Here is a 14,233-nt window from a genome sequence, read left to right as displayed (position 1 = left end):
GTACTTATTCGGTACAAGTTCTGCTTGGTTTTCAGTTACTGCCTGAGGATAGGAGTTTAGCTACTGAGTTTAGCTTGTATTTAAAAGGACACACTTCATATTTTTTCAGAAACTCACATCAATATACAGTACAAAGACAAGTGATAATAAACTAGTCATCATAATTTATCACATGTGGTGACAGATTTTATTATTTCTTTTTGGCAGGGTAACTAGCTGCAGCTTGTAACTTTTCAGAGCTCAGCATTACCTTAGTCTCACCACTTACCCTCTCTTAAACACCCTACCATTTACTGTGGAAACCATGAGTGGAAGTATGTATCTATATCATTGTACTATCTATAGTGTTACACTGTAACACAGACCAGGTACATACTTGTAAACATTTAATTCTGTGGAGTAAAGAGCTGGAAGGATTTTCTTTGCTCTTCACTGAGATGTCAGTCAGCATCCCCTCCAAAGAACATAATCTGAGACATAATTTGTGGTTCTTGCTCTTGGGCATTCAGGGTCTGATACAAAGAAATAATACTCTGTACAAAGACCTGGTTCTCATGTATAGGCTCACTGCCTTTTACATTAAGACCTCAAACAATAGTAAGAACACCAGAACAGATATTTGAGCCAATCTAGGCCAGTATTCTCTCCAGCAGCCATAGCCAATTTTTATGGACAAAAAGAGGAAGAACTACAGGGTGAGCCTTTCCCCATTACACACTCCCAGCTCTCACTGTTTTTCCTCCATGAATGTATCATCCATTAATTTCTCTAATCCTTCTTGAATCCATTGATACCTTTTGCCTCTACATTATCTGGTGACAATAGGTAATTATTCATTAATTATTGAAGCATAACATTTTTGCATATGAAATTGTGTTTATCTGGCTGAAAACAAAAGAAATTCTACAGAGTAGTTTGTTAAGAAACTATTTTGTGAAATATTTAATGAAAGCATGAAAATCACTTTTCAGTTATGCTATTCTTGATTGTAGCTCCTGATTTTCCCCATCCCACCCCCAAAAAGGAATAAGCAAAGTTATATAAAAGTTTGTTTACAAAGTGCACCCTCACTAGATCATCTTCTAGCAAGCAACAGCTCTAAAATCATGCAAATTAGTTTGATAAAGCAGTAACTCAGAAAACACTCAAACTGCCTACAGGGTCAATGAACTTATACAAAAACTAGCAGCATAAGTAGGCTGACAAGTTCTGGTCTTTTGAAAATACTGAAAAAACTTTTCTTCTTAGTACATGACTAGTTAAAAGCTCTGAAATAAATCTCTGTTGATGCTTTAAGTTCTCACATACTGAAATTTCAATAGCATTTATGTATGCTCTATGCTAAAAGCAAAAATAAAAGGAAAAATTTTACTAATTAGCAAGCACTCCACCAGTGGCTCCTTTTTGTCTCATTTTCCCTTTCTGGAGCTGAGTGAAAGCAGCTGAGGTATTCTGGGGAGTTCAGGGAAAGGAATGTTGATTTGTCTGTTCTTTTTCATCCAACCGCCTACACAGGGCTGCACAGTAAGGGAGGACTGCAGCAGACCCACACTGTACCTAAAGATTCCACTACCTCATCTACCACAGTTTGCTCTACTTTCCCCATACAGGAAGCATTATTTACTTAAAAGTACATGCACGCACGCGCGCACACACACACACACAAAAAAGCAAACAACCAAACAAACCCCCCAGATCTACATACATAAATATACACATAAATACACACATATACCTATTTAACCTAACAGGTTCCAAATTAAGTTCAGGCTACACTGATACAGCCATATCCAGAGAACTGCTGCAGCCTGCCTTTTACTCTATGTACCTTAGGATACTGTTCCAGCCACTAAAATTAAACTAAACTGGTATTCTCTCTCCTTTTTCACTAAATATTTCAGCAAGTTAGCGAGATGCTAGGTGAATATATATATAAAAGGTGGAGAAGTATAAAGAGCAAGTTGCAAGTATTACCTTTATTAACTTAATTTAAAATCTTGGAAATAAATTGGGTATATAAGTAAAACCTGCTTACAGTTCTAGCTGCCTGAGTGATCAGCACTTAACCAGCTGATCTCCACAGGTCTCTAATGACTTTGGCATCATTGCAAGGGTTACACCTTCATGTGAACAAACTGTTCCCAAACAAATTCTCTAACGTGTTAAGTAAAAAATTCCTTTATTTCAACTAGAAGGGGTATGTCTTGAAAAATACCAACAATAAATACACTCACACTCACGCGCATACTTTTTCAAGATGGTAGGAAAACTCTCATAGTACATATGGGGAGCGGTACTATATTGCAGTTGGGTAAGCAGGTATTTTTCTTACATATCTTCTGGGGAGAGTAAGAGAAATTTTCTTCACAATGCATATTTCACTGTACGCTACTGTTTCAACATCTTTTCAACTTGTTTCAGATAAGACTGAAAAGAAACACAGGAGTGTCTACCCTATCAGTTTACCTTACACAGCTGTACTATACACAAGTCATGGAAGATCACCTTCAGGGTACCATTCTGGATGATATTAGAAAAAACAGTACATGAGTATCTCCAATTTGATAGTGAAATTTAAACAAAGTCAAACCACACAAATAAAATTTACATTTTCTTTGAGTAGAAAATGCCTATGTAGCATCACTTCTCCCAAAGAGTAAAAATACACAGCTGGGTCTAGATAGGAAAAAAGCCATTTATCCCCAGTGTAATGAGAATTGTATGCACAGTTCTTCACCAGCATATATGAAGCTTCTGGATTATAATAGCTTTTTGCAATACATGCCCTATCCTGTAGCATGTTGCCACAGAAAGTTAGGGTATCAAAACACTCAGTACCTCTTCCCCTCTCCTATTTTCCACTGTTAGTCATATCTGGCACCCCACATCACCTTCTACGTCCCCTCCAGGTCCTCTCTTGCAGAAACAGCTGAACATGATACATGTTACAAACATGAACATGATACAAAAGACCCTAGGTATAATTACAAAGGATATGCAAGGGAATCAAGCACTGACAAACCTTGTAGTGACACCATTAGGGGGAAGTTGGTGGACAGAGATCCCCATCTATACATCGAACAGTTACATAAGGTTCAAGCTAGCAGCTGTCATATCATACATGGACACTGCTGAAGCAGAAATAGATTGTTGCATCCTTTGACTATGGAACTCCACAACACAGGCAGTGTACTCAACCAGCCCCAAGCAACTAGAAGGCAATATTACTCACGTAGAGATCATATGTTAAATTTACCACTTTGTCGTTAGAGATGGCTCACTATATTCTGCATAAAATTCCCCTAATAAAACATGACAGTAAAAGATCTGAAAACCACTGCACTGAAATTACAGATAAATTACTATGCACACTGATAAATTCTGAATGCCAATTATTGCACTTCAAAGGCTAAAACTGAAAGTGGCAACAGCATAGGTAGTTTAAACTGTATTTGCTAACAGCCAGCGGCAATCCTGTCTACATGAGTAAGAAGGTATAGCCTTCATTTAAAATTCAGTGACTGGCTCACATGTTCAAAAAAGGAGTTGAAAGCTGTTTGCAAAAGCATTGAATTAGAGTGGGTTCAAGTGAAGAGGATGAAAGCAGAAGGATAACTGACACTATAGGGCTAGTAAGTATAAATGAGGAGAACAGCCAGACAGGTTCACATGTACAGATTGTCCTGTGGATCCATATCCTTCATCCACACAACTTATCTGTAATGGTGCCGTACATAAACAGTGTGAGTTAAGAAAAGGTCCTTAAGGCTTAATGACACTACATCAGTTAATTACTCCTGTTGGTACCCATTCATAGATCCTTTACATTGCTACGTTTAGTATTTAGGGATGTTGGTAAAGTTTCAGCAATCATTTTAAGTAAGTTTATATAAATTTAACCCATGGTAACGTAACTGGGTGAAGATCAGAGTAATGATTTAAGCTGAATATGAAACATTAACAGACATGTTAACATAACATGATCTTTAGTTCACAGAATTGTGGATCAGCCTCTTCAGAGAGCTGAAATGAGGTTACGTACATAAACACATACAGGGCACATAACAGATAAAACTGGTTAAACAAGATTCTTGAAGACAAAAGATGGAATGAAATACTGTATATTCAGACATATTTGCCATACAAAAACCCCACCAAACCACCCAAACAACAAAAAGCACCAAACCCCACAAAAAACAGGGGGACAAAAAAAAATTTTATGAAGCATTGAAGTGGGCTCTTTGAATCTTAAAGTTAACAGATCTCAATTCCAAGACTGTAGTTTCTTTCCTATGATGTATAAAACACGCTTATGTCTTTCTACTCCCACTTGCTAGTAGTGGCAGCATGCTTTAGTAAACCTACTTTTTACTATATTATATTATGAAACTATCTTTATGTAAGGTAAAAAGCCCTGTAGCATTTTCCTTGTTACATTTGTTTGCCTGCATTTGCTTTGTCTCTCCTTCCAATCTGCCTGTCTTCACTGTCTCCCAGGGCATTCACTGTCTTCTATTCCCTACGTTTAGCCTGTTTCACATTCAGATTTCCATCACTTCAATCTCTGAAGGAATAATAGCTTCCTCTTGATACTCACATCCTTGCAGACTTCTTAAACACACTCATGCCTTCTTCTCATTTATTATTTTTGAATATATGAAATATTTTATTATGCTTTCTCAAGCTTCCTCATGTTTAAACTGAGCAAGCCTTATCAGCAGAATTAAGCTACAGAGATTAGGTAAAAGAAGCTGGAAATGGGCTGCAAATTCCTGGAAAAATGAAAAAAAGCCTATCTAGAAGAAAGAAAACACAGCTGCAATGATGAGGTTCCACAATACAAGGTCCTCTGTGACTGCCTGGAGATAAGCTTCTGCATTCTGATGATGTCAATGTGCTATACTGCTCATGCAGTAGCTTTACTTTAGCCCAGCAGTGGACTCAAACTACCATGAATAAAACAGGTTATCAAATCGTAAAGGAAAGGAACACTACAAAAAGATCAGTTTCTGACCAGAAAGATAGATCATACATAGAGGAAAATAATCTATGGTGATGAATACCACTGATTTTTGTAAATAGTTCTCATAGATTAATTCTGAAGCTTAAAGGATTAGTCAATCAGCCTCAGATCAAGTCAACGGTTTACAGTGAAAGAGGCTGTTGCTGCAGAAATAAAGGAGTGCTGCAGAAATGAGCGAGGCAGTAAGAGAAAGGATAGTTTCACAGCTAAGGTACCCAAATACCCTAGAAAATCTGGACTCTATTCTTGTCTCTGAGAAAGAGCTCCTGAGGCAAGTCATTCAACCAAAACTTTCCAGAGGGGATCAAAAATTGCATGCTCCTTAACTTCCGTGGTGCTTGAGATTTGAGACACTACGAATGGTTTCCAAAGTCTTGAGTGCACAGTTGCAACTGAAGTCAGCAAAAATTGTACCCTGAATATATGAAGGACTATATAATGGTTAACATTATGTTAACTTAGGCACCTCAATTTAAACATGCACAACTAATGGTTCCTTTTGACAGTAATCTCGCTGTCTCTGACTCTCCTATACTTCATATAGGGGAATAACATTACTCATGAGCTTGCAGCTATGCTGAGAAAAGGAATTAAAGTCTGTGAAATAATCAATATAATTCTTCCTTCAGAAGAAGTTTTAATAGTATGTACTGAGTGCAGGAACAGGCTAAAGTCTGAAAAACATTGATAAATGAAATAGTCTAACATTGTGTTTAAGTGAGCACAAAGCTTCTTTTAAATCAGATAGATGAGAAGAAAGTGAGGGAATGCATGCACATATGTATGCGTACTATTTGATTTGGCATCTACACCTGTTATTAAGTTTTTACCTAGCACAGGTCTGCTTACATGAGCCCACATAGTCATAACTGCTGGAGTTCATATGCATGTGGCACTTAGTTTTCAGCTTTGGGCCCAAGGAAGATATTCTCCATAAGGGAACTTCAGCAGTAAAATTCAATTCCCTCACTTCTCATCCTGCTCCTTTCAGGTGTTTTGCCTAAGAAATGAATCTAATAACATTTGGGTTTGTGTCCTTGTATATAGTTGTATACGTGTCCAGAAATATTTTAAAATATATTAAAATTAATCAAGACCAAGTTTAAATACAACAATAAATACTGTTCCAACTCCTTTGTTGCAGAAATCTTGGTAAAGTAAATATATTTATATACTATCCTACTCTCAACTTTGGTGCAAGCAGTGAACAGATTTAACAAATCAGAGATGAAGCTCAGTTGGTACAAAATGCATCAAAATCCTTCCCACCACCCATTACTGTGTAAACCCAAAGAAACCAGACAGAACATACAAACAAGGTCCTTGAGATGCAAATTAAATATTCTATTTCAACCTGAACAGAGCGAAAAATCTCTTGGATAAGAAAGCAGAAAATGTTCTGTGGCTCCACACCTTTTTTTTACCACACCCTCAACACTGGCAAAGACATGAGAGTGGTTGTGTAACTGATCATTAAAAAGTGGTTTTGGCTGACTTCAGTGTTTCAGCTGGTGAAACTCCCCTTTGGCAGTGACCACAGACTACTGGACCTTTAGAGTCCTCTTACAAAACACAGGAAGAGCTAAAGTGAGGGCCAGCTAAGTATCTCACTCACAGCTTATTAGGATTGTTAAATTTTGGCTAGATTCAATGCTTATCAGGCACGACAGCCAATTTTTCTAAAAACTTTTACATTTCCTTTCAGAATCAAGGTCAACTGAGAAAAACCTAATTCAACCAATTAACTGCTTATTCTTTAATTGCTGTACTTGAAGTGCAAATCTAAGAACAAATCTCCATTCAAAGTCAGCTGGAGCACAAACAGAAGGTTTCTTTAATGGAAGTAACAGACTTTCAAATATTCTTCCCATATTCAAACTTGTGGAATCCAAGTAAATTATACTATAATATTCCAAAACCTTCTGAAAAAAGGAATGGCGTGGCTGCTAACTTCATTCTGTTCCTGGTGTAGAAGAACACTTAAGATATGCCTTAAGTAAGACACTGCCTGCTGAAACCAACTCTAAAGTCTCAGGGGCCACCTTTTCAGGTTGATGTTGGACTAGCTGTTTAACTTCTTGAACTACATGTAAAAAGTTTCACGTGACTTCAGAGATTCAGATCTACCCAGCTCCCTCAGATGATCCTGAGGGAGTAGCAGTGATGGAAATATCAAATCCCTTCCTATTGTCTTTTCCTCTCTTTTTGTATATAAACAAATCAAGTTTAAATAAAATAACTAGACAATGATTTCCCTAGGTAACATGCAGGTGATTTCCAAAGAAAGAAAAAAACCAAAACCAAACTATACCCAAAGACTGACACCCAAGGAAAAAAGACAGACATGTTACAGCTCTAACTGTAATCCTTATTAGCTCTTCAGTAAAGAGAGCTTCTGGAAATTGTACTATTCAGGTGTAGTAAGCTAGTTTTTAAGTCTCATGAATGCAAATATCAGGTCTTTATTTCTGTTTGTAGTTCCAGTATTTTCCCCCACTGTGTACCTCTAGGGACTTCTAACCTCAGAACTATTTCTTAAAGCAGCTGGAAGCTCTAGATGAATGACACAGTAACATTGGATAGCATGGATAATAAAATCTCATAAGTCTAAAATAAAAATGCAAAAACTCCTTAAAAGAAAAATGAAGCCTTAGGCCCTGCCGCGCCCCCCGCCCCCAAACCAAAAACAACCCCAAACAAAAAAAACCCAAGCTTCTGGAAAAGAGACTAAATGGCCTAAATGGGTTTACTTACTTACTGCTTTTCTACCTTACACTGATTATATTAATTCTTCCCATCATCTCAAAATGAGGCCTAACCTACTTTAACACATGGCTATGCCTTTGGAGGTTAACTATCATTAGTTACCTATTAAAAGGGTCAGTGTGTTTTTATCTCTTAGTGAGGTACGCTCCAACCAACCCGAATCCTCAGCTGTACTTCCAGAGATTATTCAGTAAGCAAGTCCACAAATTTACAGACTGTCATTCCTTCCATTTCAGCTAAAGCCATACTATTAACTGGTTAAAAATTGTTCACTTATGACAGTTTAGAAACAAGACTTGTTTTCTTGCAATGCCATTTTCACAGATCTAAATGGTATCATGTCCTTAATATTACTTCCAAAAACTATTTAGGTTTTCATTTATGAGATGTAATGAAAGATCTGAGAATGCACACACACAGAGTTTATTAAACAAGATTTCCCAATATAGGCATGACCTAACATTTACACAGTTATAAAATCCAGAGCCAGGAAAGTATTAACCTCTCAACCAGTAACTGTATCAATGTCATATCCTCCTAGCTATGTATCATGACAGACTCAGACTGGCTTATACTAACAGTTTTTTCTGGGTCAGAAGTTGTTGCAAAGACTAGCATAAAATACTAACTAGTTCTATGTTCACATTGTACACTACTGAATGGACTTACAGATAAACAAAACAAAATAAAAACACATAAACAGACAAAACCACACTTTCACAGGACAAACAACCTGAACATACATATACTGTCTTCTGCTGATAAGGATTAGGGATCCTTCCGATGGTATTAACGATGTATCTGACTGCACAGGCTCTTGCCAACTTTCAGAAACAAAAACACCCACAAACAATGCCCCTTCCCAACCCACACTCACTGAAGTAATTGTGGCTGAATAAGGTTCACAATCGTGAAGTGACTATTACAGATAAAACAGGTTGGTTTTTTTTTGTCTTGTTTAGGTGTGGTCCAATTCAACTCAAACAGAACTCTGCAGGACAGTTTTGCTCAGAGACTTTCTTGATTCTACATACAGCATAAAACCACTCAGTTGTAGTTTCATGGTACTGTCTGCATCCAAACAAACACAAGTCCTCACTAAATAAACGGAGGAGTAAATTGCATGGAAATGAAAGACCAAAGAGGCTGGAACTTAAAAAGCTTATTTTAGCACCAAAGCAAAGTCACCAAATTACGTCTTCAGTGTACTTTAGAGGCACGTTTATTATTAATGTTGACAACACCACTAATATTCTATAATTGTTTGGCACTTCATTCAATGTATGCCTAAAAACATGCATGATGCTATTGCCAAACAACCTCCTTCCTGTGCACAGAACAGACATTTACAATAACACAAATCAAATCTGTCTCCTAGGTTTTCTACATACAGTTCTAAAATATGGGTTTCCAATAGTGATTCCTATTTAAGGAGTGCCTGCAGCCTTCCTTCCACCATTGCACTTGTGTCTGTGCATCCTCTCTCTCTTTCCCCAACTCCATCTGTGTTTGCAGGACCACAACGGAAATCAATCAAAAACATACCAGGCTTTTAGAGGACTGATAAAGCAGGGCAGAAAATAAAGGCGGGCGGTGGTGGGGGAAGATGGGGGCAGGTCATGAAAGAGGAAGCATTGACTTAGACCAGTCACTCCAGTATTCTTTCACTCTGTACACAGTTTAGATCAGTTATCAACCAGCTTCTACCACTGAAACAAAAAAGTTTTATTTGAACATGGCAAAGGCTGCCTCAGGACAAGAGGAGGAAAGAAAAAATCCGCTGGTGGCATCTGGAATCCTGGTTCATCTTCTCTAAATCTTTTCCAATTGCTATATATCTTGTTTGGAGGTGAGCTGACTAGACTCAGACACAGCGTTCAGGATGCAGATTTGGATGAATGATGGATGTATGTATACGAGGGCATAATATCTTACGCCCAAGTAATTCCTATCATATAGTTCGTTTCTTTTACTGCTATCAAGATGCTGTTTTTATAAAGCTATTTATTATAACCCCAAGATTTCACTTTAGAGTGGCACAGGTTAGTTGGAATCCTATTTTTTTTTCCATATATATAATTTTACAGTTATATAAATTAACTTTGTCTATCACTTTATGTACCAAAGTGTCTCTGTGATGCTCCACAATCAGTTATGTCTTCACTTCACCCTCAGTCACTTGGCTAACCACTGTTTGGTGTTTGTACAGCATTATTCCAAAATAGGTCCTCAGAGTACACTAAATTTAGTTATGTTTCATTTTATATTTAAATTATATGTGGCAAGCCATTTCTACAAGAAAGGCATGTACAGTATGTATCAGTATCATTTACCATGCTTCAGCTAGTTTTTATTAAGCCTCTGCTCTATGTGGGAGATTTTTATTAACTTTGAAGAAGAAATGTTGTATTAGGTTAGGTAGAAAAAGATCCAATATTCACTGCCATTTCAAAGTTCTTTACAGCTCTGTGCTAGATTCACCTAAATTCACAATCACTTCATACAGATAGAGAAAAATCAAAAACAAAACTAAAGCTTCTTCTCATCTACACTGCTCAAACTTGTGTATTATTTTCTTATTTTAAAGGCGCACACTTTTAGTTTGTAACATGTGCAGAAGGTAACCACTGTCTTCTGCTGTTTTTACCACTTGCTCTAGTAAAATTGCTTCTTCTCTTTAATCATATCACGTCTTAATACATACATGGCAGTTAAAGCTGAAATGACCACACGCTTCATTGCATTATTAAATGTGTTGATAAATGAATCAGCTTCTAAACTCTGAGTGTCTGTTTTATCATTTTGAGGACAAAGTCAGAAGTATGATGAACCCTGAATAAGTCAGTCAAGGTCACGCTTAGATAAGCCTTTTCATAATGTGATGATTACAGCTTTTTCTGAACATAGTTTGTGCAGACTGCTTCTCAAAACAGACATAAATTTGACAGTGTTGGGCAGTTTGCAACTGCACTCCTGAGCTGATACGATTTCAGTGGAATTTGAACAGCAATAGTTGCTATTTGCTTCAACCTTTTACCTACAGTATTGTATTCCAAAAGCTATTTCCAAATTTTACTGAAACAGTGGCACTTCATCTACAGTGACAGAGCACACCACCATTCTGGCCTGTTGTGTTGTAGGGTCAGATTAGATACTACATTAAAACCAGGAAAGGATTCATATTCATTTCTCCTCTAGCACTTGCAGCAATGGAGAAATAAATTTTTAATTAGAAATACATTATTTTTTAATTTATTATTAAATTAAAGATAATTATTACCCCACAGAGGTATGTTATGGACGACTGCAACTTTTGCTGTTGTTATAAGGAAATAGTCTGGTCTCAGTCTTAATAGACAAGCAATGAAGTCAAGAACAATCACAGCTGTCTCAATAGCACTACAAGCAAAAGACATAACACAAAAATGAGTTAAAAAGGTGAACTGTAACAAAGAAAATATCCTATGTTGCGACTTTATATAACAATCTCTATTAAGAAAAATAAACCACAAAAAAAACCAAAACCAAAAGAAAACCTAACCAAAAAACCCCAACCTACCACATCAGTGAGCATGAGAACAAAATCACACATGACAAATAACCCTGCACTGTTCTCCTATGAGATAACCTTGAGTATGTTTCTAACATGATTTCAAAACAGATCTATGTGGCATTCAAATCACACAGACTAAATGCACTGTATGTTACTTGCCAACCTCCTATCTGACCTTTCCAGCAGTTGATTTAACACTGGCACAAAAATTACTTCCTTTTTCCCTCCAAAAACTTCCTTTTTGGCCTAATGCATATCACAAAACACCTTTATTCAGTGTACCAATATGGATTATATAGAAGCAACATAAGAACTAAGAACCTTCTACATACAAGCTCTGATATACACTGATCAAACATTAGTGTCTATATTTTCTGTATGATAAACCACTATTACAGCATTTACACACCTGTTTTCCTCATTAAATACCACAGAATAGCCCTTTCCACTAACCTTTGTTGTAAATGTCTTGTATCCCACCATCCAATATAAATGTTTCCAGCTTGCAATAATATATAAAAAAAAATTTAACAGGTCAAGCAGCTTCTATTGTATAAAATACAATTTTCACACACACAGTTGGGTATTCCATATTAATTATAAGACCAATAATTAGCATCATATGTAAGATCACAGCAGATTACTCATCTAACTCCCTGCAGAGTCTGGTTATACTTTCCTGATAGATGATGTATCAAACTCAGCAACTTAATCTCAGCCAGCAGGCACAGAGATAATGCTGGGCTTCAAAAAAAAAAAAAAATAATTAAGGGTACTAATGCTAGTGAGATTAAAAAAAAAACAACCCCAAACCCAAACAAACAAAAAAAAACCCCTTCCAATTAAGCATGATACATTGTACTTAAAAACAACAAAAATCACTTGGAGTAAAATTGGAAGAGCAGAACTGGTGCTTAGAGCAACATTAATTAATTAAATTTCACTGTTGAACATCTTAGTAAATTTACTATTAGACTATGTCATGCAAGTAAATCAATGCTATTTATAACTATCTCTAAGCTACAGCAACCCAGTCATAGCGCCACTTCCCAGACTGTGTTATTGTTATGCCAAACAGGCTACTCTTTCATTTCTTGTCAGTCGTAATTACAGTTCCATACTTGAAATACAGTAAATTACCATGCAGTAACTCTGAAAGATGGTTCACGGAGGTTAAGCTGTCACTACAATTACTGTATAATAAAAAGATGATAATTTAAATGTTCTACTTCTCTCAAAGAAAAAAAATCAATTCAGTTGAAGCAGCTCAGACTAGTCAAATATCTTCATGATGACAAACAAAGTGAAACACACTTTTAAGCAAAGCCAAACAATCTCAAGTACAAGTCCTAGCTGCATAAACAAACCAGTGTACATAAACTTTTCTAAACACTGAAGAAAATTATACATTTAAAAACAATCCTGTAAAAGAATACTCTCTATCAGAATTCAGTCATACAGTATCTATCCAGTATCTTCCATATGTGCTCCTATTTTGCTCATAAAGCATATAAAGCTTCTGAAACTTCTTTCAAGTTTCAAGCTTAATTTCAATTCAGTTCTACATTGTTTTTGACCACAACTAGCAGGATAACTGCAACTCACCTAACACCAATGATGTGTGAGTAAAAGATATAAACTAGCATGGACATTTCTAAGTATAAAACTGGGCCTACAATTTTGACTCAAGAACAGTTTGCCTTTAGAAGTCTTCTCAAATATTTGACAGAAATAAAATGAGAGAAGGGCATATGGGAAAGACACAAATAAATGTCATTGTAACAATATTCATTAAAATTTTATGAGAACTGTTCCCTCACAAAAAAAATCTTTCAGTAAAATCCTAGCTGCTGTCTCTGCAAAGATAACTTCACAAAGGGTATCTTTTTGGAAAACAGTAACAGATATGCACATCTGAACACTGTTCCTGTTCTCCCCCTCACAAAGACTTCCTGCTGATGCTGAAAGAGGCAATTCCTTCAGTTCTGTTTTCCTCCTGCCTCTTTCCAGACAACCACTCCCTGCTGTTTCCCTTGTACTGGCACTCATTTGACCATTCAGTTAACAAGATAAGCTCAATAAATGAAAAAGACACAAAATAAAATAAAAAAAACCCTAGTAGTTAGTAGTTCAAGGTACAAGGTAGGACAATGTAACCAGGGAATAGGATGTGACACAAGGAGCTGAAGGTAGGACAGTGGGCTGCAGAGAACTGTAGAAAACTGCTAGAAGCTCCAAAACTGTAATTTCAACATCACTGGCAAAGCACAATGGTACTCTTCAGGGCATCCTCAAGGTTTCAAGTGATTCATTTAAGCAAAGACAAGCAAATGGTCCTCTGTACTATACTCCCATCTATTCTCTCTCAAAGCCTAAAATGAAGCAAATGTAGTAACTAACTGCTTGAAGAAAAGGCCACAATTTCAGCTGTGACAAACAATCAAAACGTTATATAAAGTGTATGGAATAAAACTTACTATTAGCAGCTAAGAATCTCCCAGCCCAAATCTTTACCTATTTATTTTACTAAGAAAATATTATTATCTGGAATCATCTAGTATAGAACATCTGTGAGAGGTATGATTTTTCCTTACGGAGATGAATTGTAATCACTTATTTCACCTCTGTTGCTTTTTCCAGGCTCTGCTGTAGATTGAGCAATTCTTTGTCGTGTTGCTCTTTAAGTTGATCCATCTCCAAGTCATGGCTAGAAACTTCTTCTTTCAGTGCTCCTTTTAAAGCTGTAAGCTCTCTCTCTCTTTTTCTCAAAATCTCTTCTTGTTGATCTTTTGCTAGTAATACTTCTTGCAGATCCTGCTTCATTTGCATCAGCTCCTAAAGAATAAAATTAAACACACTTGCATGACAAATAGCTCCAATGGATGTTGCGT

At 36.6% G+C, this 14,233-nt stretch overlaps 1 protein-coding gene across 8 annotated transcripts in view; it reads right to left on the bottom strand.

Annotated features, from left to right (window-relative positions):
* The window catches only part of CGNL1 (cingulin like 1), a 65,350-nt gene that overhangs the window by 26,681 nt on the left and 24,436 nt on the right, over positions 1-14,233 (bottom strand). For all 8 annotated transcript variants that reach the window (XM_064456473.1, XM_064456477.1, XM_064456478.1 and 5 more), the window contains exon 8: positions 13,965-14,177. In XM_064456473.1, coding sequence (XP_064312543.1) covers positions 13,965-14,177 — 213 coding nt within the window. The remainder of the gene's footprint in view (positions 1-13,964; positions 14,178-14,233) is intronic.

This window comes from Phalacrocorax carbo, chromosome 7 (assembly GCF_963921805.1).
Source record: "Phalacrocorax carbo chromosome 7, bPhaCar2.1, whole genome shotgun sequence".
NCBI lineage: Eukaryota > Metazoa > Chordata > Aves > Suliformes > Phalacrocoracidae > Phalacrocorax > Phalacrocorax carbo.
The sequence above is the reverse complement of the archived record's forward strand: the minus strand, read 5'-3'. Positions and strand labels throughout refer to the sequence as shown.